This window comes from Lolium perenne, chromosome 6 (assembly GCF_019359855.2).
Source record: "Lolium perenne isolate Kyuss_39 chromosome 6, Kyuss_2.0, whole genome shotgun sequence".
Classification (NCBI taxonomy): Eukaryota; Viridiplantae; Streptophyta; class Magnoliopsida; order Poales; family Poaceae; genus Lolium; species Lolium perenne.
The window spans coordinates 198,622,341-198,649,204 of record NC_067249.2 but is presented as its reverse complement, the minus strand read 5'-3'; the positions used below and the strand labels follow the sequence as shown (position 1 = coordinate 198,649,204).

General features: G+C 44.9%; 1 protein-coding gene across 1 annotated transcript; it reads right to left on the bottom strand.

Annotated features, from left to right (window-relative positions):
• Nucleotides 1-16,745: 16,745 nt before the first annotated feature.
• LOC127306442 (uncharacterized) lies at nt 16,746-20,634 on the bottom strand. The gene is made up of 2 exons (XM_051337083.2): nt 20,423-20,634; nt 16,746-19,918 (listed from the first exon to the last, which is right to left on the bottom strand). The coding sequence occupies exon 2, from the start codon at nt 19,898-19,900 to the stop codon at nt 17,066-17,068; it is 2,835 nt and encodes a 944-aa protein (XP_051193043.1). The 5' UTR covers nt 19,901-19,918; nt 20,423-20,634; the 3' UTR covers nt 16,746-17,065.
• Between the last annotated feature and the right edge of the window lie 6,230 nt (nt 20,635-26,864).

Genomic DNA, 26,864 nt, shown 5'->3' with positions numbered 1-26,864 from the left:
CAGAACTCGATGACCTCCTCTGTTCCATAGCCCTTGGAGATGCTTCCTTCTGGCCTAGCACGGTTATGAGCATATTTCTTTAAGACCCCCATGAACCTCTCGAAGGGGAACATATTGTGTAGAAAGACAGGACCGAGGATGGCAATCTCTTCGACAAGGTGAACCAGGAGATGTGTCATAATATTGAAGAAAGATGGTGGAAACACCAACTCAAAGCTAACAAGACATTGCACCACATCCTTCTGTAACCTTGGAAGACTAGCTGGATCGATTACCTTCTGAGATATCGCATTAAGGAATGCACATAGCTTCACAATGGGTATTCGAACATTTTCACAGAAGCCCCTCGGTGCAATCGGAAGCAAGCTGCGTCATAATAATGTGGCAGTCATGCGACTTCAGGTTACGGAATATTTTCTTCTCCATATTTATAATTCCCTTTATATTGGAGGAGAAGCCGGACGGGACCTTGATACGTAAAGGACTTCAAAAAAGATATCCTTCTCTGCTTTGGTAAGAGCGTAGGCTGGCAGGACTTAAGCGACTCCTGTATCCTTGTAATCCTGTTCTTGCTTGTCTTTTGGGACTTTCATACGATCTTGGTCCTCCCGTGCTTCTGGTGTATCTTTTGTCTTCCCATACACGCCTAAGAAACCTAGCAGGTTCACGCAAAGATTCTTCGTCACGTGCATCACGTCGATTGAAGAGCGGACCTCTAGGACTTTCCAATAGGGTAGATCCCAAAATATAGATTTTTTCTTCCACATGGGTGCGTGTCCGGTAACGTCGTCATTCGGAACAGATTGGCCGCCAGGACCCTTTCCAAAGATTACTTTTAGGTCCTTGACCATATCAAGTAAAGCATCACCGGTACGGAGTTCAGGCTTCACCCGGCGATCTGCCTCACCTCCGAAATGATTGCCTTTCTTTCTGACGGGGTGCCTCTTTGGAAGAAATCGACGATGCCCCAGGTACACAACCTTCTTACATTTATGCAAATAGGCACCTTCGGTCTCATCTAAACAGTGCGTGCATGCATTGTATCCCTTGTTTGTCTGTCCTGAAAGGTTACTAAGAGCAGGCCAATCATTGATGGTCACGAAAAGCAACGCTCGTAGGTTAAATGACTCCTGTTTATACTCATCCCATGCATGTACACCTGGTTTGCTCCACAACTGTAAGAGTTCTTCAAATAATGGCTGTAGGTACACATCAATGTCGTTGCCGGGTTGCTTTGGGCCTTGGATGAGCACTGGCATCATAATGAACTTCCGCTTCATGCACAACCAAGGCGGAAGGTTATAGATACATAGAGTTACAGGCCAAGTGCTATGACTGCAGCTCTGCTCCCCAAAAGGATTCATTCCATATGTACTTAGGCCAAACCTTAAGTTCCTCGCGTCATCTGCAAAATCCGGGAACTCTCTATCGATTGTCCTCCACTGCGACCCATCAGCGGGGTGTCTCAGCATCTCGTCTTTCTTACGGTCTTCTTTGTGCCATCGCAACAACCTGGCATGCTCTTTATTTCTGAACAGACGTTTCAACCGTGGTATTATAGGAGCATACCACATAACCTTGGCAGGAACCCTCTTCCTAGGGGGCTCGCCCTCAACACCACCAGGGTCATCTCGCGTGATCTTATACCGAAGTGCAGTGCATACCGGACATTTTTCCAAATTTTCATACTCAGCGCGGTAGAGGATGCAGTCATTAATGCATGCATGTATCTTCAGCACCTCTAATCCTAGAGGGCAGAGAACCTTCTTTGCTTCGTACGTACTGTCAGGCAATTCGTTATTCTTTGGAAACCTCCTCTTCATTATTTTCAGTAACTTCTCAAATGGCTTGTCACATATACCAGCCTCTGCCTTCCATTGCAGCAACTCCGGTGGTGGCACCGAGCTTTGTGTTGCCATCTTCGCAATTTGGGTATAACTTCTTTTTGTGATCATCTAACATGCCCTTTAACTTTCGCTTCTCGTTTTCTGTTTCGCATCTCTCGTGTGCATCGGCGATGGCCCGACGAAGATCATCATCAACGGGCTCATCTGATGCCTCTTCATCTTGATCACCTCCTCCTGCATCTTCATCTTCATCATGCCCTGTTGCAGTATCACCGTAGTTAGGGTACATATCATCATCCTCTTCTTCTTCTTCGTCGTCTTCCATCATAACCCCTCTTTCTCCATGCTTGGTCCAACAATTATAGCTGGGCATGAAACCTTTCCAAAGCAGGTGTGAGTGAATGACTTGCCATTCAGGGTATTGCTTCAAGTTATGGCAATCAACACATGGACAACACATAAAACCATCCGCCTGTGGGTTTTCCTGAGCCACACGGATAAATTCTTCCAGGCCCGATCTGAACTCGGGTAGACGTCGGTCAACGTACATCCATTGCCGCCGGTTCATCTACATCAAATAATTAATTAAGTTTATCAATAAACAATTACAAAACATCATAATATTTATAAATAGTGGAAATTAGCACCGTACAAATGAAAGGGTTAAGTTGTTGCTTAAACCTTGATCGAGGACGAAAGAAAGAGGAGAAAGCTTAAGTGTCGCTCCGGCACCTCATCTCATTTTTGTTGGGTGTAAAATCAAGCGGCATCACTCTCTCACACATTTCATCGAGCACCTTATGTGCATGCCAAAGAGAAGCAACTTAGCACTCAACACACACACCTTCTCCTAGCAAAAATGAAGTGAGTTGGGTTGTTTGGCCGGTAGCTGAGCTGAAATAGGGCTGGGGACCTTTTAGCACCGGTTCGTGTTACGAACCGGTGCAAATGGTCTATCTTTTGCACCGGTTCGTAACACGAACCGGTGCTAAAGGTTCCTCGGCTGACACGTGCCTGGCGACGAACCTTTTGCACCGGTTTGTGTTACGAACCGGTGCAAAAGATAGATCATTTGCACCGGTTCGTAACACGAACCGGTGCAAAAGGTCCCTCGGCCGGCTGCTCCCCACGAACCGGTGCTAATGACCCCTTTTAGCACCGGTTCGTGCCAAATCCGGTGCAAATGACATTTGGGGCAAAAAACCAAAGCCCTTGTTTCTACTAGTGGGTCTTCGATTTTTTTTTCTGCATTTTATCGATAGCTTCGGTTGGTTACAAATAAATCATCAAGAGGTCACTATCCTCAGGAACACCATCGGAGAACTTTAAAATATAACTGCAGAAGCAACAGCTGGCGTTGGGACATGGGATTGCAGCCGTTTCTTCTTCCAGGCATATTGTAGACATATAAGGGCATCTCCAACACGGGTACCCAAACGAATGTGTTGGGTCATCCGTTTTAGGCCGTTTAGGTTTTTTTTTTCGAAAAGGGGGTTAACCCCGGCTTCTGCATCATGACGATGCACACGGCCCTTTATTAAAACTTAGTTCAAAACACAATTCGTTTACAAGCACACATCAACGAAGATCGATACAAGAATCAATCATCGATATAAACCAGCATACTAAGACTATAAATCAACATAGCCTCCTAGTATGACGCCAACCAGCCTGGCACAAGATATCCTGAGCAACCATCAGGAGCCGTGTGCAGCCAGAAACCATGGCATCCCGCTGCCCCTCCGGGGAAAGTAGAGCCCAGAGTAGGCCGTTTAGGTGGCCACGCGAACAGCTTCCAGCGTCCGTGTGTTCGTTTGGATCACACGCTGCGTCCAACACGGCGACCCATAAACCCGCCACGTGGTTCGTCTTCCTTGGGCGACGCTGCACCATAGCAGGTCTCGATGGGACAACAATGACGGGCGAAAGAACGCGCGGGAAAGTTCCCGCGCGCGAAAAGGCCTATGGCGCGCGCTCGCGCCCAAGTTTCCCGCCAAGAACGTCGGCTATAAAAGACGGCGCGCGCTCCACAATCATCTCCCCCTCTACCTTCTCCGGCGCCCTCTCCTCCTCCATCGCCATGCCGTGCACCCTGCAGACCACGTGGGTCAAGCTTTCCCTCGCCGCCCGCGCTAGGTTCCCGTGGAACGGAGGAGGAGCGGCATGACGCGCGGTGGCTCGCCGACGACGAGGCGATCCGCGTCACGGCCGAGTGGGCGGCGAAGAAGGCAGAGGATGCGGAGGTGGTGGAGGCGGCCGCGGAAGGCTGACACGAGGCCTACGACGGCTGGTACGAGGCTGCGGAGGAGGGGCCAGACCCCGCGGCCGTCGACGGGGAGGAGGCCGTCCACAACCGCGAGATGGCGAAGCTCAACGTCGCCATCTAGGAGAGTCTCGCCGAGCTCACGTGCGAGACGAGGGAGAACGAGGCCTCCGTCCGGGCTGGTCGCCACCGTTTAGGCGACCTCATCGGCCGGAAGAACGAGCTCATCGCTCAGCAAGCAGCCCTTCGCCTCCTCCAGCTGCCCTCGCCCAACCGGCGCACCCACGAGGAGGTTGCGGAGGCGGAGCTCGGCCACCAAGAAAGCCGGCGTCGCCAGCTGGCGAACCATGAGGCCCAGGACGTCGGTCGCGTCCGCCTTGAGGCATGGGACATGGTCGAACGCGCCGAGCGCGTTGTGTGGGACCTCGGGTCGTGGGAGAAGCGGGCCGTGACACCGTAGGAGGCGGAGCGCGAGCGCGCTGACGCTGCAAGGAGGGCCAGGAGGAGGGCGGACGCGAAGGAACGACGGCGGGCGGCCGCCACCGGGCCACCCAGATGATAAAGCTGGAGTAGAATCCTCACGCGTACAGGCCTCCCGCGTCGAGTAAAATTCACGGCCCCGGCGACGAGTCAGCAGCGAGGCCGGCGAGGCCCTACGTAGCTAGGCTAGTAGTAGGTAGTATTAACAAAAAAGTTATATGTTTAATTTTAATGAAAAATAAAATTATGTCCTGATGACACGCGGGCCAGGGGAAAACAAGGGGAGAACACGAGCGGCCAGCGATCGGCGTCTGCGGCCACGCAAACGCGGCCGAGATTTGGGCCGGGTTTGGTCATCTTGGACACCGCGGCCATCCATATTTGAGATGCGTGGCCGCGTTGAGTCGCGTTTTTGTCCGTTTAAAACCATCCGGACGCGCGGGTGCGGAATGAGTCGCTGCAAAGATGGCCTAACAAGTCCAAATCTAACAAGTCCAAATCTATAGGTAGGAACTCCTGGCATGTATGTGTGAAATATCATATTGGTTGTTTCAGAGATGGTGACGGGTTGTGTCATGGTTAGAAGAAGTAGCATTCTACTGAATCCATGGTCATTACTTGTGACTACCAGAAGATGGGAAATGGTATGTAGGTGATAATGCAACAATTGCACATATGTTAATTTGCATTCTTACTGATAATACAATGCTTTTGTTAAGTTTATTCCGAAGTCCAGTGTATAAAAATGTTGGTTGCATGGATATTTTCTCATGCATATAGACATATATTCATTACTGTATTAATTAATATGGCCAGAAATAAGCTACCCTAATGTGTTAAGGGGAAAAGGAAAAGAGCTATGCATGCTGATTGTATATGTACTTCTTACTCACAACTACATTTCATGCGCTATATATCAGTTTTCTCTCATTTGCGCTAATACTAGGCTGACTGAAAACACTGTATGGAGTGCTGGTCATTTAAGATGACATTATTAATTTGGAATGACTGTAACTCTGTTCCATCAACCCGTGACAACTCAGGCACCATGTGAACCCTTACATTGCTCACATTTTCGGATCTTCAACACATATATCATCCCTTTTTATTGCCATTTGATCAAATCAACTGTACTTCCTTTAATATGGCAAAAGATTACTCATATTGCATCCAAATGATACCTCATTTACTATGACTAATGCATGATGGCATATCAACTCGAATATGGCTTTGTTGATTCTTAAAATCCAAGTAACATAATTTAACTAGATACGTCAGTCCTCGGATATGATAGTTGGATACTTGCCAATGTTATTTCTTACTCCCTCCGTTCCTTTCTATAGTGCCTATAGATTTTTAGCACGGAAATTAGCGCAAAAGTATTTTTTACACAAGACCCCCTGGCTGAACGATTTGAGATCAGAATAAAATTAGGAAAATCGATAACTTACTAATTTACCATAATAAATCCCACAAATCTGTCTGGTTGTCTCTCCATATATGTGCAGCCAGATTTAATTAAGGAAAGAAAAACATTGCTTCCTAAATCTAAGCAATCCTTGGAGCCATGCATTAGGAATCTCAATTAATTATTTCTTGTTTTGTATGGATCTTTTTTCATGCATGTCGTGTGGAAGTCGACTGGTGGAGGGGGTAATTGAAAAAAGCCAAGCTACAGCCTTATATTGTGAAACAAATACCAAAAATCTATAGACACTACAAAAAAGAACGGAGTGAGTAATAATTTTGGTGAGTACTCAAGTAAAAAAAAAGTTGTAAGTACGTATTATCTTTCCATTAACTGTTCCTCAATGTTAGAATACCTGTAACCTGTACATGACCGTATATGACTCTGGGTATGGTGTACCGACCGAGGTCATCCCTCTGTAATGCTAGGGCTAGAGCTTTTCCAGCCTATATAAACATGAAACCCGGGACCCTAATAGGTACACCGGTTAAACCCTAAAACACTAATATGGTATCAGAGCTCTCCTCTCCCATGACCTAGCCGCCGCTCTGAAAATCCTCCACGATCTCTTGATCGGAAGCCAAAACCCTCCCTACGATCTGCAGATCGGAAACCACCACAACCTACACCACGATCCCTGATCGGAAGCCAAAAAGATTCGTCTTACGATCTACGAATCGGAAAACCTCAAAGACCTCACACGATCATCTGATCGGAAGCCACCTCCTAGACTCAATGGCGTCATCGTCGTACACTAGCCCTGCTCTCGCCGCTTCCTTGGGGCCTCCTCCCTCTCAGAAACTCACGCGGTCCAACTTCCTGTTTTGGAAGACCTTGGTGCACCCTGCTCTTCGTGGTTCTCAAGTGCTTCATCTCCTGGACGGCACCGACGCTGCATCGGCAACACATCTGGAGGCTGAGGACAATGACGGGAAGAAGAAGATCCCAAATCCCGACTATGCGTCGTGGGTTTCATGGGACTCTACGGTGCTTGGGTGGATCCTCAATTCCCTCTCACCGGAAATCCTTGCTCACACCATCTGCGTTGATTCGACCGCCGCCGTCTGGGCCACCATTACTAAGGTTTGCGGCTCGAGCTCCCGTTCCAAGATCAACCAGCTGCGGAGTCCGCTCGGCAACACCAAGAAGCTGGAGCTGACCGCCTCTGCCTTCTTCGTCAAGATGAAGGGGTTCGCGTCCGAGCTTGCTGCAGCCGGGAAGCCAGTCCCAGAAGATGAGATGATCGGCTACATCGTCAACGGCCTCGACGGCTCCTACAACGACATCGCCGCGGCCGTCAACGGTAACAATGACATCACCTTGGATGAAGTTTATGATCAAATTGTTGCACATGATATGCGCCAGGACATGCTCTCTGAAGACGGCCAGAACGCGGGGTTCACCTCCTCCGCCAATGCCGCCATGCATCGTGGCCAGGACGCTAGGCGCGGATGCACACGCTCGCCAAACCGCGGTGACCGTGGGCGCAGACAACGTGACGCACACCGCCGTGATGATGGGAACGCTGGGAAGATCGCCGTCGTGATGACGGCCCAGACCGCCGTGATGGTGGACAGCAATGGGAAGAGCGTCACACTGTGCAGCGTGATGATGGTGGCCCTGACCGCCGCCGCGATAATGGAGGGAAACATCACCATGGTCACAGCCGTGCTCCCACCCCGTTCGTGGACGTGTCATGCCAAATCTGCACGATCCACGGCCATCCTGCCTCTGATTGCTGGTGGCGCTACAAGAACGATGACATCGATGATGAGGATGATGCTGGACGCGGGAAGAAGAGTGCACATGTTGCATCTTATGGAGTGGATAACAATTGGTACTCTGACACATGAGCTATTGATCACATTACAAGCCAACTGAACAAGCTCACCACCACCGACAAGTACAAGGGTCAGGACTGCGTCCACACCGCAAATGGAAATGGTATGGCTATATCGCATGTTGGTCATTCCATGTTGCATAATCCCCATAGTACATTGCATTTAAATAATGTCCTTCATGTTCCAAATGCCTCCACAAATCTCTTATCAGTTCATAAACTTTGCCTTGATAATAATGTGTATATTGAATTTCACCCTTGGTTCTTTTTGATTAAGGATCGGGAAACACAAAGGACTCTGTTTAAGGGACCATGCTATGCTGGTCTGTACCCGCTAGTGCCTCTCTCTACCGGGTCATCCAAGCAAGCATTCATCACAATAAAGCCATCTTCATCCACATGGCATCGCCGCTTAGGACATTCCTCCTCCTTCGTGGTGCAGCAGATTGTTAGGAAAAGTCAGCTCTCATATAGTCCAGAAATAAATCCTTATGTTTGTGACTCTTGTCAACTTGCCAAGAGTCACCAGTTGCCATATCCTATGTCCACCAGTGTTTCTACAGTTCCTTTTGAACTTGTATTCTCTGATGTATGGGGTCCAGCACCTGCTTCTGTTAGCAAACACTCATATTATATAAGCTTGATCGATGATTTTAGCAAATTTTCATGGATCTATTTGTTGAAAAAGCGCTCTGATCTTTATCAAGTTTTTCTTAACTTTCAAGCTTATGTTGAGCGAAAATTTGAGAAGAAAATAATCACTATGCAAATAGATTGGGGAGGTGAATATGAGAAACTAAATGGCTTCTTTCTGAAAATAGGCATTACTCATCATGTGTCTTGTCCTCATGGTCATCAACAAAACAGTTCCGCTGAACACAAACACCGGCACATTGTTGAAGTAGGCCTCTGTCTACTTGCACATGCCTCCATGCCTTTGAAATTCTGGGATGAAGCCTTACTCACAACCACTTTTATTATAAATCTCCTTCCTAGTAAAGTCATCCACAATGAGACTCCTGTAGAACGTCTTCTCAAAGTCAAACCAAATTATGATTCTCTTAGAATTTTGGGTGTGCATGTTGGCCCAATCTTCGTCCTTATAACAAAAGAAAGCTTGCTTATAGGTCCACACGTTGTGTGTTTCTGGGATATAGCCCACTTCATATAGGTGTTAAGTGTTTGGATCTGACTTCTTGTCGTGTTTATAGCTCTCGAGATGTTGTGTTTGATGATAGTGTTTTTCCCTTTGCATCCCTCCATCCAAATGCTGGTAGACGCCTCACTCAAGATATCCTTCTTTTACCCACACCACATAATGGATGTACTGATGGGGATACTCAATATGATAATCATATGTCATTGCCTATTATTCCTGTTGTCACTAACCCTGCTCAGGATACTACTCCACATACTGCTGCGGAAGACCATGACTTTCAAGATGATCATACTAGCAAAAATTTGAGTGAAAATGATGAAGAAACGAGTGAAAACAACAGTATTTTTGATGCTGCAGAAGAAGACAACATGGGCACCGGATCCGAGGCTGATTCTCCTGCTGCATTGGACCCTGACGGCGCCAATCCCGATGAGGATTCACCTGACTCCTGTCAGCCTGTCGGCACTGCTGCTGTGGAGCAGCATCCACATGCACTGGCGCGCCAATTGCGGCCACGCGCCTCGGCTCCACTCCGCGTCTTCAATCAATGCATCGACCGTGACCCCTCTGTCGCACCGGCAGCCATCTCGGGCCCCGTTCCGGTCCCCATCGCCACCTGGTCGGCCCAGGTCCCCGCCAGGAGATCCCCTGCTGCATGCTGGTGGTAGCACCGATACCGAGGAGGATCTCCACCAGTCCTCTGGATCTTCTGTGGCTCCTACTGCTGCTGCTATTCCTGTATCTGGGGTTCGCACCAGGTTACAAAAAGGTATAAAGCACCCGAAAATTTATACGGATGGTACTGTTCGTTATGGTATGCTTACATCTTCAGATGAACCTCGCTCTCTTGTTTATGCCCTGGCGGATCCACATTGGAAACAAGCAATGGAGGAGGAATATGATGCACTGCTTAATAATCAGACATGGCATTTAGTACCGTCTAGCTCCAATAAAAACGTGATTGATTGCAAATGGGTCTATCGCATCAAGAAAAGTGCAGATGGTACTATTGACAGGTATAAAGCTCGTCTTGTTGCAAAAGGTTTCAAGCAAAGATATGACATTGACTATGAATATACTTTTAGTCCTGTTGTTAAAGCAGCTACTATCAGAACAGTTTTAGCTATTTCAGTATCTCGAGGTTGGAATTTGCGGCAGCTAGATGTCAAGAACGTGTTTCCGCATGGTGTTCTGGAAGAGGAGGTTTATATGAGACAACCCCCAGGTTTTGAAAATCCTAAATCTCCTGATTTTGTTTGCAAGCTAGATAAAGCTCTCTATGGTCTTAAACACGCCCCTCGAGCATGGTACTCTCGTCTTAGCTCTAAATTACATGATCTTGGCTTTACACCCTCAAAGGCAGATACATCTCTGTTCTTATATCAGAAGTCAGGAAACACAATATTCATGTTAATCTATGTTGATGATATTATTGTGGCAAGCTCCTCAAATGATGCTATAATTGCCTTAGTCGGTGATCTCAATGATAATTTTGCTATTAAGGATCTTGGTGATTTGCATTTCTTTCTGGGTATTGAAGTCAAGAAAACTCGTCGTGGCTTATTGCTCACACGGGAGAAGTATGCTAATGATCTACTTGAGAGACCTGGTATGCGAATATGCAAGCCAGCTCCCACGCCACTTTCCTCTACAGATTCTCTCTCTCTTGTTGATGGAGAACCCCTTGGTCCTGAAGATAGCACAAAATATCGCAACATTGTTGGAGGACTGCAATATCTTACACTTACAAGGCCTGATATCTCATTCTCAGTAAACAAAGTATGTCAGTTTCTACATGCTCCAACCACTGTTCGTTGGACAGCTGTTAAGAGAATTCTCAGATATGTTAAAGATATTGTTGATATTGGTATGACCTTCCAGCCTTCATCATCTACACTTTTGAGTGCCTTCTCTGATGCTGACTGGGCTAGTTGCCTTGATGACAGAAGATCTAGAGTAGACTTTGCAATTTTTATAGGACCAAATCTGATTTCTTGGAGTGCTAGAAAACAGGCCACACTGTCACGTTCCAGTACAGAAGCTGAGTATAAAGCATTGGCCAATGCAACTGCTGAAATGATTTGGGTGGAGGCACTTCTTTGTGAACTTGGAGTTCGGTTGAAGGAAAGACCTTGCTTATGGTGTGACAACCTTGGTGCTACATATATGTCGGCAAATCTAGTATTTCATGCACGTACTAAACATATTGAGATAGACTTCCACTTTGTTCGAGAACGAGTGGCTGCAAGGAGGTTAAGTATTAGATTTGTGTCAAGTAAAGATCAAGTTGCAGATGGTTTATCCAAGGCTCTTCTAGTTAAAAATCTTCATGAGTTTAGACGTAATCTAAATCTTCTTTGAAGTTTAGATTAAGGGGGCTGTTAGAATACCTTTAACCTGTACATGACCGTATATGACTCTGGGTACGGTGTAGTACACCGACCCAGGTCATCCCTCTGTAATGCTACGGCTGGGGCTTTTCCAGCCTATATAAACATGAAACCCGGGACCCTAACAAGTACACTGGTTAAACCCTAAAACACAAATACTCAATACTGAAAAATTGTCTTCTCAAGGAATCTTATGTGCTTCAGGTTGGTGCTATGGCTTATTTGGCGGTTGCCATGCCTGTTGTGGATAACAAGACCTGGGGTGCATAGCAGGAAGTACAATGGCGAAATAAGGACGGGCTAAAGGCAGCATATTACACGTCGGCCATGTGCCGGGAGGATATGACGTAGTCTTTGTATGAGTACCTATTGTCGTCATCACCTTTAGTCTCTTACGATGACTTCAGGTAGGTCTGATCATATGTATTTTTATTTGAGATAATTGTTTCATCATTCTTAATTTATGACACCTCTAGAGGGAGGTGATCCTTAGCTCTGCATACCATCATCACCTAAAGTTTCACATTCAGATTGAACTTGGACGAGAGAAGTTAGGATGAGGAATTCGCTGTTGAATAATAGTTTTTTTTCCTTTTTTATACGTATGATACCTTCCATATGGTTTCTTGAAAAAAAAAAAAAAGAGTAACCATATCTCAGTCAGTCACACTTTGATTTTTAATATCAAAGGAAATCTCTTGATTTTGATTATCTCTAAATGTCTCGGTTGATTTCATGCTATAGCTAGAACTTCTGACATGTCATCAGTGGGGTTTGTGGGAATTATGTAACTACAGGGTAATTTAAAAAAGTGATCTGATTTTCCTTAAGAATGATGTCGTTTAGCTCGGTGTACTTCTCTTCTACTGTCGCATAGATAAAACAGAGCCTTAGCTGTATGAATGATAGATTTGAGGAATTATCTCTAAAATAAATATGGCTTTAAATATTAGTGTTTACTGTCTATTCATCATTTGGCTACCTACTTTTGCAATTCACCGTGCAAGACTGTGAAGGCCATCGGATATCCGGTGAGCATGGCTGTAAAATACATGTGAAGTATAGAGTACTTACTTCCATAATTTCCCATGTAAAATACAGAACATTTAAAGCATATTTTCCCAGCGTTTCATTCTATATATCCATCTACTTTTTATTACTGCCATAATTTATTATAAATAAAAGATTTTTTTAATATTCTACAACAAATATCACCTCGATTTTTCTCATAAATGAGTACCACCAGGAGACCTTGGTAGCCTCAAGGTAACCAGGTTTACAAGATGCTATTTATTGGTTCTTATTAATATTGTGGTTCCAAATCTTATATCTCTTTAGTTCTACCAGTATGGGAGAGAAATAATGTTCTCATTGTTTTATGCATTAAGACTGTTAGACAATGGAGTTACTACTTACTACGGATTGTTATGCTTGTTCTCGGCTTACCCCCTCTAATAAAACTTGGACTCACTTTCCAGAAGAACCTTTATCCATATACTCTGGAAGTACATTCATTTGGATCGCAAATAACTTTTCTTTGTGTAAATAATGTTTCTATTACATGTACCTACTAATGGTGCCACTTAAATCCTTGGCAATCCAAATTGGTTTTGTGCCCGGAAATCATCCAAAATGTTACTATGTACTTTTTTGTTTTTTCAGTTGGTTGCAGAAATTACTATATCATGGAGTGTACATGAATTCACTGATGAACCAGCCTATTATTCTTATTTTTTCATAGATCAGTCAATGGCAAGCTCTAATAAAGTGTTATGCATTGAGAAATATATTGATACTTCCCTTTAGTACAAGTATTTATTACCATGTGACATTCATGTGTAAAAAATAATTTATGATGTTTTCCAATGATTGCATGCCCGAGAATTATTTTTCCTCATCTCAACCATTTGGTAACTGTAGTTCTGTTCTGACCTCTCTATCTATGATGCACATGAATATTTTTCCCATAGGTATAGTATGGCGGTAAGTATCGAGAATACACTTACCAAGCATATCAATTATTGCACCCAAGTTTTGTCTTTGAGCCATGCTATTTTTTGGTTAGTAACAGTGCAAATTTCAGTTATAGCACCCAAATTTTGTCTTTGGGTCATACTATTTTGCAGTCAGTATCAGTGTACTATTGTTTTTGCTACATCGTGGTTATTACCCTATCGTTGAAAACTATCAATGCCAGTACTATTTTTCTAGATCCAAAATACAGTTTGTCCCAATTTGAGCTTCCATTAGTTCATTATATGAAGTATGATCTCATCATGTATTAGTAAATTTTGTTAGCCAGATGTTCAAATTCCTCATGTTTCAGGTCTGAGATACATTTCCAATGTCATTTACATATAGTTCTAGCTGATATTTCTCTTATAGGTATGACTTTGGATTGTTTACGGTGAATTGGTTCCAGTGTTGTGGAAATAATGTTGCCAAGGTGATCATACTCATTGTTGTTAGTTGCAGTAGCTGCATATAAGGCAACCGTTTGGGCCGGTATTGAGGATGCTGGTTGCTTGTGGCCTCTCTGGTTGCCGTGAGTGTAATACTTTTTTTCGATAAGGGGCCCTTTATTAATTAAGAGTTTTAAGCCATTACACCCGATCTCTGCATATCTTAGATGCACACAGCCGTTGTTTATTCTTGACACCAAAATAAAAGACGAGATTACATATCATATTGAGAAATTGTAAAGACGCCTAAACTGGAGGAGCTTCGATCCTTAGATTATGCTGTCATCCATGTAGGAAAAATGTATCCCTCGCCGTAGCTTCCAACCGTGAACAGACCTCTGTAACAGGTCTCAGTGCTCCACACGCTGGAGCGACGACCATAAGCGGAGGGTGTTGGTACACCGGTATATAACCCTAATATGCTTCTTGTTTTGCATTCCTTTATTTTTCGAGTTTGGCTGGTCCTCTTTACTGGTTGGTTTGTTTATACAACCATCCATTGTTCGTTTACTGCTTATTGGACATCCTGACTGTTTTTGAATACCACCTTTGCCTTCTCATGTGTTTGTTTTCCTGTTCCCATTGCCCCAGTGTTGTTGTGATGGTACTATTATGTCTTCGCTTTGCCTTTTGAGCTTCGGTAGATATGGTCCTGATGATTCACGAAGGTGCATAGAACTGGAAATCCGCACAAGAGTGGCGCGTTTATGGGAGCAACATGGTGAAAAGGATAATGAGGTTCTTAGGTTGCATTTAGTCATCGTGGAAGCGAAGGTAATCTGTGTTTTTTTTTTCATGTTGAATAGTTTGTTTGGCTGATTGGACACTTTGATAAAGCTTCCTTTATGGTCAGGGCATTCACAAGTTTATGGGAGCATTTAGTTTCTTGTTGTGCTTTAGGGCATCATCACACGTTCAAACTTGTTCACCTACAAAATTTTAGATGTCTAGGGTAGAAATTTTCACAGTAGTGCACCATGCCCAAAACCCAGCTAGCCAGAAACAAAACCATGTGCGTTTCGGCAAAAGAACAGCCATATCATAAGACTCAAGTGTGTACGAGAGGATGACGCGACAGAGCGCGCTTGGTCCATCTAGTACACTGGATAGATCACCCTTGGTGCATTTAATTTCTGAACTTCGAATTTTGTCTAGTCATGAGAGAGTTTATGATTTTGTAAAAGTGGAGCGAGCTCAGATTAGAACTATCCACAACCTCGCTAATCTAGCGAGAGTTGATGTAGTACAGTAACATGGTTAGGTTCGGGGCCTGATGCCATCAATTAGATCATTGAACATGATCGCCTTGTAACCCTTGCTAAGTAATAAAGCTCCTTTTTACTCGTAAAAAAAACTGGAACTCAGCCATAAGGTTCAGCAAGAGTATCCTGGAGAGTTGCATCGTGTGAACTCCTGCTATATAAATAATCGCAGACTCCAGGGTAACCCTCCCGCACCCGCGTAACCCTCCCGCAACCTAGACCTAACCACCGCCGCCGCCGGGGCAAAGGCCCACGGGGCGTGGCGGCGGCGGGGGCTCCTCCTCGTGGACGCCAGGTGACGGCGGCCGGATCTCCCTCCTCGATGCATGGCGGGCGGGCGGATGAGTCGGGCGGCGGCGGCCTGCGCTGCGCCCCTTCTCCCGTCGGCTCCCCTGGTGGCCGGCGTGTGGGATGGGCGGCGGCGGCCAGCGTTGCGGCCTCCCTCCTCCCGTCGGCTCCGCAGCACTCCGACAGGGGTTGGTGGTGGGCGACGGCCAGGCTCATGGCCTGCGCCAATCCCCCCCCCCCCCCCCTCTTGCCGATGAGTGGAGACGATCTCGGGTTTCACCCGCGACACGAGGGCGCCCGGGGCAGCAGCCTTGGGTTCGACGGAGGAGGTGGCCTCTTCTTCGCCGGAGAGGGTCGGCCTGCGGTTGGTGGTGGTGGTTTTTTGATCTATCATCGCCATCCGGCGGTGAGATGGAGGTGCATGGAAGCCGGCGATGGTGTCGCCGGTGGAGGGTTGGGTTGGCCAGCCCGGGATGGTCGCCGACGTGGGGGTCCGACCTGAATAAAGGTGGTGGTCCTAGGGCCTCTCTTGCGTGAAGAGGAGGACTTGCCGGAGGCCTGGACTCGTGATCTGGCCGGAGGGTTGAGTTCCGGAAGGCTCCGCCGGCGAATGTAACAGTGCTTTGCCTGGAGTTTGCTGGATCGGTGGTATTCGGTCGTGCTGTGTTGACATCAAGTAACTATGGATCAATGATGAAAGTCGGAAGAAGAGAATTTCATGAAGGCCCGAGGGGAGGACTAGCTAAAGGAGGATCAAGTCTACGCGCTGTTGAGGGGCTTGCTTGGTGTCTGGGCTTCACAGCAGCGGTATGAAAATGGGGGCGACAACACAGGTGAAGCGCAGAGTCCTACCTTTCAGGGTGGAAACCCAAGGTCTGGCCTTAACTGGTTGTGCCTGGCAGTGACCTTGGTGGAGGCATTGTTTTGAGAGTGGGGACTATCTTCAGGGTGAAAACCTAAGATCTTTGATCGGGCGACGACGGTGTTTGAGCATTGTTCCCTTCTTGGAGGTGTCGTTTTTTGGAGAGTCTGTAATTCAGGTGTTGTCATGGCGGTGGATGTATTGCTGTTGTTAAGCCCAAGATACTGTAGCGGGACTTTTGTTTCTTAATTTTCTTTTTCTTTTTTTGGTTGTGTGCATTCGTAGTGCCATTAGGGTGGTGCGTTGTTGCAGAGGCTAGGTGTAATTGGTATCGTTTTGATATTAATATATTCCCTTTATCGAAAAAAATATATAAATAATCGCAACAAATTGGGTTTCCACTTGCAGTACACGTAATTGCAGTTGAGATTCTAAATTATCAATTACATACTCAATACAATCATCATATAACCTCCTGTACCGCACACAATTTGGTAGAAAAGTGCAGAACACTCTCCCACTATCCCACACAAAATGATAGTCGAATGGGAGATTCCACAAACAGATAAGAAAAAGAAAAAAAAAACTAGAAGGCATTGACAAGAGCATCCAAATAACAAATCACGTCCCCAAATAGAGGATATCAGCAGATCCTCGGCCCACGCTTGCAGTCTTGTTGCTGAACTTACGGTTGCATAGTTGGCTTGTGCTTATGGTCACATTGCACTGCTCTGGAACAATATCTTAAATCTTCTTCATTTTACTCTCATTTTGGGCTTGACCAGCCTTGCCTCTTTGAACATTTGTGGTCTTCACTGTTACGTTCTGAATGATTTCCTCGATTTCTGAACTCCATGTTCCGTCCACGGTCCTTAGTACTCCCCTTGAGTTGCCTGCCTCATGCTCTTTGACTATTACTATTTCAGCAACATTAATTTCAATCTGGTCGTTCCTTGTAGCTGCTCCAGCTTGATCACTGTCATTTCCTAGGCCAACTTCTTGTGGATCATTGTTTTCAGGACCAATATCCTTTGGCCACAAGCTGCTCTTCTCGATGCCATAGTGCCAAAGCAATGCCCAGATGTGGGTTATGAACTCCCCTCCCGAGAGACACTTCTTGTGTGCCTGTGCATTCCACGTGGGCGCAATATGTATAAGTAACTCAGTCCATACCTCCGCGAGGATCTTCCAGCGAACTTCATCAGTTTCAAGATTGAGCAATTCCCTGGCCAGCACGGCACCTTGTTTCAATGCATCTTCATTTTCAGAGTCTTCGATAGGTTTCTCTGCTTCTTCCTTGAGGTTTATGTACCTTTTCAATAATGAATCGCAATCTTTCAGAATGCCATCACTCGCACTCTCCACGGTTTTCTGGAAGACTATCTTGGGAACAAGAAAGCTATCAGGTATCAGGTCAGGCTTTGAAAGCAGCAGATATGCACAGTACCGTGACAAGCTATTTGCAATGATATATGTTTCCCGGAGCTCATCAGGCAACTTCGCATTCATTTTCTTCTTGTCGTCAATATTTGATTTGGATGAGCAACAGTTTGTGAACCATGACAAGATGCAATCTTTCTTCTCACCCACGTCCAAAAGATACGGTTGGGATGAGCAGCAAGAAGTGAACCAAGACAAGAGGGAACACGGAAACCCTGGGTTGCTCAAGTTGACACGATATTCTGTGGCAAGCTCCATCTCGCAGAGGCTGGTCGCAATGTGCCACATAAGAATGATGTGAGAGCTTGTCGGTAGGACTATATCACTGCTTCTCGGCACCACGTTGTGAGAGTTTGCTGACAGGACAGTGTTAGTACTTGACGGTAGGACAAAGTGAGTGCCTGTTGGTGTTGGCAGGATGATCTGAGGGCTTGTCTCCAGGACGATCTGAGTGCTCATGGGCCGTGCTGTGTAAGCCTGGTAGTTCTGCAACTGCTTACTAAGGTTGCTGTTGCACAATGCCTTGATGAACCTGGGCAGATTGCAACCTTTTTTTGCGGGACTGCAACCTAGTTCTTCCTCCATAATTTTTGTGACCTTCTCCAGGACTGCCACCCTGACATAATCCGGAACTTTGATGGCGCTGCTGAGCTTTGCCCCATCATCCTTCTTTGGAATTATTCCTGTGGTTAGATTGTGAATGAGATTCCAAAATGTCGGTCTGTAATCGTATGACTGCACGAAGACATACTGGTCAATGTATCCATGCCACCTCCTACCAGAAATCTTTGTTCTGGAAAAATACAGTAGAACCCAGTCCACCCATGAATCTATACATTTTTTGGTCCTCTTGAACTTCCGCTGCACATACTCGCACCCCATGATTAAGGTTGTCCAGTCTGATAGTAAGTAGGTCAGCATCTCCCATATCTCCTTCACAATCATCAGTGAAATGAATACCCATGTAATGATCATGTCGACATTAATACCCTTCACCAGATTGGCAAGGTCGCCAGTGGGTGGCTTATAGACCTTACGGATGTCCACAGCAAGAAAAATGAGTGCACCGATGGTTAGCACAGATGGAACCAGACTGAAGAAGAGAGATCGGAGCCCACACCAGAACACCATGGGGTAGCGGGTGTTGAAATAGTCATGGACAAACGCAAGCTGCAGCTCCATTATCCTAAGTGCATCGCTGGTACCTATCTTACCACCAATTATGTTCTTGATCAGCTCTCGGTTTATGCCAAATATACATCTTTGCAGCGACACATTCTCCAGCCTGCACCGCAGCAGCCTGGACAAGGCAAAGGCCAGCGGGATATCCTTGCCATCCTTACCCTGGTCAATTGGAAAGTCCCAGATCTTGTCCAGTGTGATGAGTGGTCCTGTATTGTCGGTAGACAATGCATACTGAGGCTTCTTTAGTTTGAAACGTCGCTTTGTTTCTCCATAGACCAAGTAGCTGTAGTCTTTCATTGCCACTGGCTTGAGATCCTCCTTCAAGTATTCTTTTTCTTTAGAACCATCCTTCAAGCTTTCTTTTTTCTTAGAAGCGTCCTTTAAACGGTCATACATGGCACGCATGTGCTCTGCAACAAGCTCCGAACTCCCACCATGCCAGACAGAAACGGACGCTAAATTATGTGAACGGAATCTGTAGGCGCTCCTCATGATCTGCAGACACCAGACCGACCACAGTGGACCCGTGAAACTGGATCCACGAGTCCAGTTCAAGAATGCCGATCCCAGGAGCTTGAAAACATTTCTCCACTCAGTGAACCTTCGTCCGCCGCGGTCAGGAACACCATAGCCAGAGATGTAGTCTGCACTGTAACGGAAATTGACAAGAACAAGAGCCCAGACTGGGAACAACTGATTCTTGAAAGGCGCCGATTGCATGGCCCCCAGGAGGTACAAGACAATGGAGTCGGAGACCGCGTCGAAGACGCTAAAGACAGCTCTCATGAAAGAGTTGTGGATTATGCGGCGAAAAAAATCCATGGCGAACATGGCAAAGAACAGTAATGTGACAAGGACCACGAGAAACTCGATGCGAAACAAGATGACTGTTTTCTTGTTCAGCATAATGAACAAGGATGTCACATGGTCACGGACATCGTCGTAGCCCACCATTTCCCTGGCTCACAGCGCCTGCATGTTCATGGTCGTTTTGAAAACTAATTAAAAACACCATCTTCTCTGAAGAAAATCACAGTTCACAGTTCAAACAAACTTGAACAGAGATTAACAGGACACATAACTCGCTAACTGAAATAAGTATAAACACTAGGCATCCTGGTTACATGTTGTTGCTGAACTTACATAATCACTTAGGAACTGTGGTTTTTTAGTATGATTCATGTAGTGTTGCCATTTGAAAAACCACTCATACTTCTGAAGGTTTACTATGTCTGCTATGCTTATGTATCTTGCTTAATTATGAGAAAGACATATATGCATGATTTCAGCTAAGCTTATTTCTGCCTCCTAGATGTGAACCGTGCACACCATCTTACGCTTGTTTACAAGTTGAGGATTCTATCTCTTATTCTTGAGGAAATAAACTGCAATTGGTGAATGATACAATGCAAAGGTAATTCTCAAGAACCTAAATTTCTGTATAACTATGAAACGGAGTGAGCAGTTTGTACGTACCTGGGCGCAGTAGCTGCTCAAGGGCGATGTCAGGAATCAGGGACCTGTTAAGGACGTCTAGATTAGGTTGATAGTTCTCGCCAGTTCCAAACCAGCGTCCTTCTAACGGAGTGACAATGCCCAGAAGGTCAGATCTAGCTATGATCATTGGGTATCCATGATGGGTCAACTAAGGTTAGATCTAATCTACTATGACACAGCATTCCTGTTTAACAAATACTTCCCTTCACGAGGTCTTCTGCTTGGGTCTTGCTGTATTGTAAGCAGCCAGGTCAGTGGTCACGTACTCACGTCTCATCTTTCTTTTTTATAAAAGCAGACAGCACTGCATTCATTGATTATAGAAGAAGATAGAGGGTAGAACTGCAGGGAAATTTAAAAAACATGAACTCAAACTAATAAACTAGGCAGCTAGGGAACATGGGTTTGAAAGGGTGTTGCTAATCCTGCTGAAACTGCATAGTCTCCTCTGTGAGTTTTGTGTTTTTGATAACAATGCTCGAATATAATTTTACCATCACTGGTAGAGAACATATCTTCTCTACCGGTTCGGAAGAGCCTTTAATCCGGTTGACCATCCGGGACTGCCAAAATGGGAGTATGGGACTAAAGCCCCCACCTTTAGTCCCGGTTGGCTTACAAACCGGGAGTAAAGGTCATACTCGTGGCAGCGACGGACCGCTCTGGCTGGCGGACCTTTAGTCCCCGTTGGTACCAACCGGGAGTAAAGTCCACGCTATGGTTTAGGGTTCTGGCACCTGTATTTGGTGTTTTCCATTTTCATTCAATTCGTTTTCGTTACATATTCTACGGTAATACTTATATACTGCACACGTTGATGAATATATATAACATATTTTCTCTTACGACCACACTTACAATCGGTAGCCATGGGAGCTTGACGATCATACATGTTGATGAATATATATAACATATTTTCTCTTACCACCACACTTACAATTGGTAGCCATGGGAGCTCACCGATCATACATGTTGATGCATCTATTCTATTACATGGAGATCATTGAATTACAAGGACCATCCAATCGGTGGTCAACAAGAGAAGCCTGGGTCATGGACGTTGCCGAGCTCGGATGCGACGTCCACCCTCCTGCAGGTAACAAAAAAGCCTCTCCGTTGTTGATTTGATTCCTCTCCTCTCTCTCTTCCACTCATCTCTTTTTATTTAATACCCACAACTTTTGATCTTTGTTGGTACAGATGCGTTTTTATATTTTTTTCGATAAAGGATGCTTTATTACTTTAAAAAGCAATTACATCCAGCCTCTGCATAACCAGGATGCACACAGCCGTTTTGTTGTCTCAAGTCCAAAATGATAAATAATAAAAACTAGGCGAGATACATATCGGAACGATGAATCATATAACGCCTAAAGTGTAGGTGGGGCATCTATCCGTAGACTATACTGCCACCCATGTAGGGAAAAAGTATCCCTCGCCGTAGCCTCCAACCGTGTACAGACCTCCGTACATAGCTGTCGGTTCTCCACTCGCTGTAGAGGTAACCATGAACGGAGAATACCTGTACATCTGTAGATGACCTGCAACAAAGAACAATTTTTGTCATTAAAGATCTTGTCATTTCTACATAGCCAAAGCGCCCAGATAACTGCTAGCGCCCCCACCCTAAGAAGCAACTTAAACCTTGAATCTATACCATGAAGCCAATTGCCAAAGACATTGGCGACACTAGTCGGAGGATACAATGTAGATGCTACTTGGATGACTGACCATATAGATCTCGCGAACTGGCAAAGGAAGAATAAGTGTTTGATTGTTTCGTCCTGATGACAAAAAACACACCGTGTACTTCCATGCCAATTCCGCTTAACAAGATTGTCTTTGGTGAGAATAACCCCACGACGAAGATACCATCCAAAAAATTTAATTTTTAATGGTATCTTCATCTTCCAAATCTTCTTATTGTTGTCAACTGGTAAGTCAGAAAGAAGGATCGCATTGTAGAAAGATTTTACGGAAAAGGTACCATCTACATGAAGGTTCCATCTAAATTCGTCTGGTTCAGGTGATAAATGAATATCTCCGAGCCGTTGAATTAGGGTATTCCATGCCACAAGTCTTTGTCCAAGTAAAACCCGTCTGAACGTCACATTCGGAGGTGAGGTAGCCATTACAGTAGCAATGGTATCACCTTGGCGACGAGCAATCCTATACAGAGCAGGATACTGTTCACTTAAGGGTGCATTGTCTAGCCAAGCATCTTCCCAGAATCGTATCTGTGCTCCATTCCTGATTGAGAAAGTACCATGGCGAAAGAATACATTTTTTGTCGCCATAAGACCAGCCCAGAAGTGAGAATCCCCAGGTTTCCAAACCACTTGGGATAATGTCTTCGAACCGATATACTTTCTCCGAAGAATAGTTTGCCAAGTCCCATCCTCAGTAAGTAGCTTAAACAGCCATTTACCCAGAAGAGCTGAATTCTTGACCTCCAGGTCATGAACTCCAAGCCCTCCTTGATCTTTGGGACTACAAACTATACTCCACTTAACCAGTCGATATTTCTTTTTCTCGCTGTCCCCTTGCCAAAAGAATCTGGATCGATAGTAATCGAGTTTATGCAGAATTCCTTTCGGTAGGATGAAGAATGATAACATATACAGTACCATATTTGTGAGTACCGAATTAATGAGTACCAATCTTCCTCCCAGAGACAACAATGACTTCAGTCCAGGGATAGAGCTCGATTGCTTGCCATGAAGCTCTCCAATGCAGACATCCAAGTTTTTTGTTATCTTGTGATGAACTAATGGATTGTGTAGAATGATACATTTTTTCTCTTCAAAATTAAATTATAAACATGTGGCATTATATTAGTTACATGGGTTATATCAGTGCAAGATCGAGGAGGAAAGTTTGTGTACTGTGTGTTTCGGATTTTTTGGAATTCTTATTAAGGATATTATGCAGTGACTTTTCTATTTTATTCCTCTTGCTTTGTCCCATTCTTCTTGACAATATGCTGCCCATATTTAGTAGGGAGGTGGAAACACTGACGATTGTCTCACCAGGCTACTCAATTGGGTCTGAAGCCAAGGATCTAAATGTGAGGTGCCCAACATCCTAGAGAACAATGAGGCAAAATAACCCTACTCATCCAGTAAACGTTTATGCATTTATACTCTTGATGTATGCTTTATCTTTGAGGAGGCAAGAAATTTATTTATATCTGTGGAGGCTAGATTTTTTTTTTTTGATTTTCTCACTTCCACAGCTGCTTGGAAGTAAATAAAGAATTTCCATTATCCTGGAGTGCATAATTGTAACATCCCAAATTTTAAAACAAAGAAAAAAATGAATTTCCCTTATCCAAAATTTGGAGCCAACAAAAACTTGAATTGAATTACTTTATGTGCATAGTGCTCATGCATGTATGTGCTGATTTTTGCCATGATTGTTTGTTTGAAGTGTTGAACCTATTTCTAAACCCTAAACCCTACCCTTTTCAAGATCAAAAAGGAACAAAGAAAAGAAACTGAAATAAAAGGAAAGTCTTATGTGAGCAAATGGCCATACTTGCAAATATTGGCCTATGCCATGTATACTTGACTTAAATGGTTTGAAACCATTAACAAACTGAACCTAACACTCAATGAACCCAAAACAATGACTTTTGGTCAAAGAAAAAGAAAAAAAATGGAATTCATATATGAGCCTATGGCACATTTGCAAATCTTAACCTAGGCCATGTTTAATTTGTGTTGATGGTTTGAAAACATTACTAAACTCAAAATAATAACATTTGTGTCAAAGAAAAGCAAAACAAATCAAAAGAAAATGAAAAATCCATGTACATATGATAATGGTCATTTCTGACTTTAATAGCCTTATGCCTACTTTGAGCCCCTGTAGTTAATCATTTCTAAACTAAACTTTCCCATTTCTTTGCACCTCATCCAAGAGCACATCAAGGTGATCACATTGGTGTTGACTAACCTTGCTAATCCATTTTCAAATTCTTATAATCAGCATCCAAAGTTGCAACTATGAAACAGATTTAAGATCATACCAAATTTGGATTTCACCAAATCCACTTCACTTTGCAAACCAAGACCACTAGGAGATGTCAAACATTATTATAATCACACCCAAGAAAAAGTTTAGAAAAATTCAAAATAAATGTTCTTGCGGCCATTGTGTCAAGTACTTGGTGTGCATGTTTCAGAGATGAGCATACATGCTAATAACCAGTGTGTATTAGCCTCAACCATCCCTCCCTGTTTGAACCTCCTGGACAATACCATGCATTGGCATCCAGTGTTCCTTGATGGTCTTGACCAAGACAAGCCCATGCCAATCACCATGACATCAACCATGCCAACCCTCCCTTTCTCTCTTCCCTGGCTCACCTCAGCATGTCCTGGAGGTTGACCTTGCTCCACTGAGCCTGCTGGTACTAGCCATCGACCAAGGAGAAGATTGCACAGCCCTAGCCAGGACGTGCCCATGCCACCCAGACGCGCCAGCGCGCGCACGGACACGCCCACGGGCTCTGCAGAGCACATCGTCGCCCCGTCACTACTGACCTCCCCTCGCCCTCTCCTCTCGCACACGCACTCACCACAACGCCAGCAACCTCCTAGACACCTCCATTTCCCCGCGCGTGTCCTGTAGCCGACGCCATCTTCGACGACCTCCGCCGGGCCCGTGACAGACATTGACGTCGCCCGCACGCTCCCGTCCACGCCTCTGCGCCACTGTAGCATCGTCGACATGGTCGACCTGCTGGTGACCTCCGCCCTCACTCGTCCGCTATAAATAGAGCACGCCCCGACCCTCTTTTAGCACACCAATCGACTCCCCTCCTCCCTCTCGCTCTCCTCGACCACTTCCTCGTCCACATTATCGCCGGAGCCGCCCCAATTTCGCTGGAGCTCATCGCGGCAGTAGCCAGAAGGAGGAGACGATTTCGACCACCTCAACCTCTCCCCCGACCCTTGTTCGCCTCGCCGTCGTCGACCAGTTCATTTGCCCGCCTCGCCGAACCTCGCCGGAGGGCCGGTAAGCCCCCAGCAACCCTCCTCGCCGCCGGTAGGGTTCGAACCCGTCGTCCTCCTGTCGTGGAAGGAGACGAGCCTCGGCCGTCCGATCATCTTTTAATCCTACGGCCCCCTCTCACCCATACCGATTCGGGTTTTAACACCCACTGGCAGGTGGAGCCCCCTGTCAGGCGGCCTGCTGTGCGCTAGAGCGTAGCTGGGCCGGCCTGTTTACATTTCCCGCCGAAGACCACGAATTTGAATTCGTGTAATTCGTTTTAACCAAAATTTAAATACTGCTGCCTGTTCAAAATTCAATAGAACAAAATCTACTGAACCAAATTTGATGATTCAAAATTCTATGGAGAGCCTGTGACCTTATCTAGCCAACCCCACTTGTCTCAAACCTAAATTCATTATAGAGAAATTGCAACAAAAATGACAAGGCAGTACCTTTTCAAAATTCAAACATTTTTATAAAATCAACCCTAATGTGTAAAAATATAGCATTAGTGTTTACCATGATCATGGGCTAGAGCAAAATAATGGCTATGTGGCTATTTATAGCTCATTTAAATTAATTAAAAATGGTAGTTAAATATAATGAGAGGTGTCCTCTTATTTAAATCACCTTTCCAAGTAATTCAATGTGAGGTGATGACATTAGTCTCAATGACCTCATATTTTATTATTTGAGAATATTAAATCCCCCAAACTAGTGTTTAAATTGTATGAGATGTATTATCTCATTTAAATCATTTTCCCAAATGGATAAATATGAAGTGGTGACTTTGATCAACATGATCTCATACTTTATTATTTGAGGAAATTAAATCTTAGTAATGTTCAATAAGAGGAAATTACTTTTCAAAAGAAATAAAGGGAAACCCTAGTAGGAATTAAATCCTAGCAAGTGTTTTTCAATGCGAGGAAATTATTCTTCAAAAAGAAAACAAAGTCAACCACCATATTAAAAATGGTGTGATGCTAGATTATCTTGTGTGAGCCATTTGAGTGTTAAGTCTAGTACTTCAGTATTATTTGGTGATTGTATACCTCGTATTCGTTTTTAGACGCTAATACCGAAGGCTACGAGGAGGAAGAGGTCTTCTACGAAGAAGAGGAAGAACACTTTAATCACTGTACCAACCAAGGCAAGCTACCCTAATGCAAGCAATTTACCAATACAAGATATTACCATGAGCAAGCTATTACCAATGCAAGCTCTACTAATGCAAAGTGCAAGATACTCTTGCAAATACTTTTTTTTAAGATTTGTCCAAGTCCAAGTTTTTATCTTGCAATGTTTTACTTTGTTTATCAAGGCTTAATTTTTATAGTCAACTTTGGTCTAGAGATAGAATACTACAAGGGCATCAAACTTAGCGTAGAGAGCTACAATTTAGTTAGCACCCCTCATG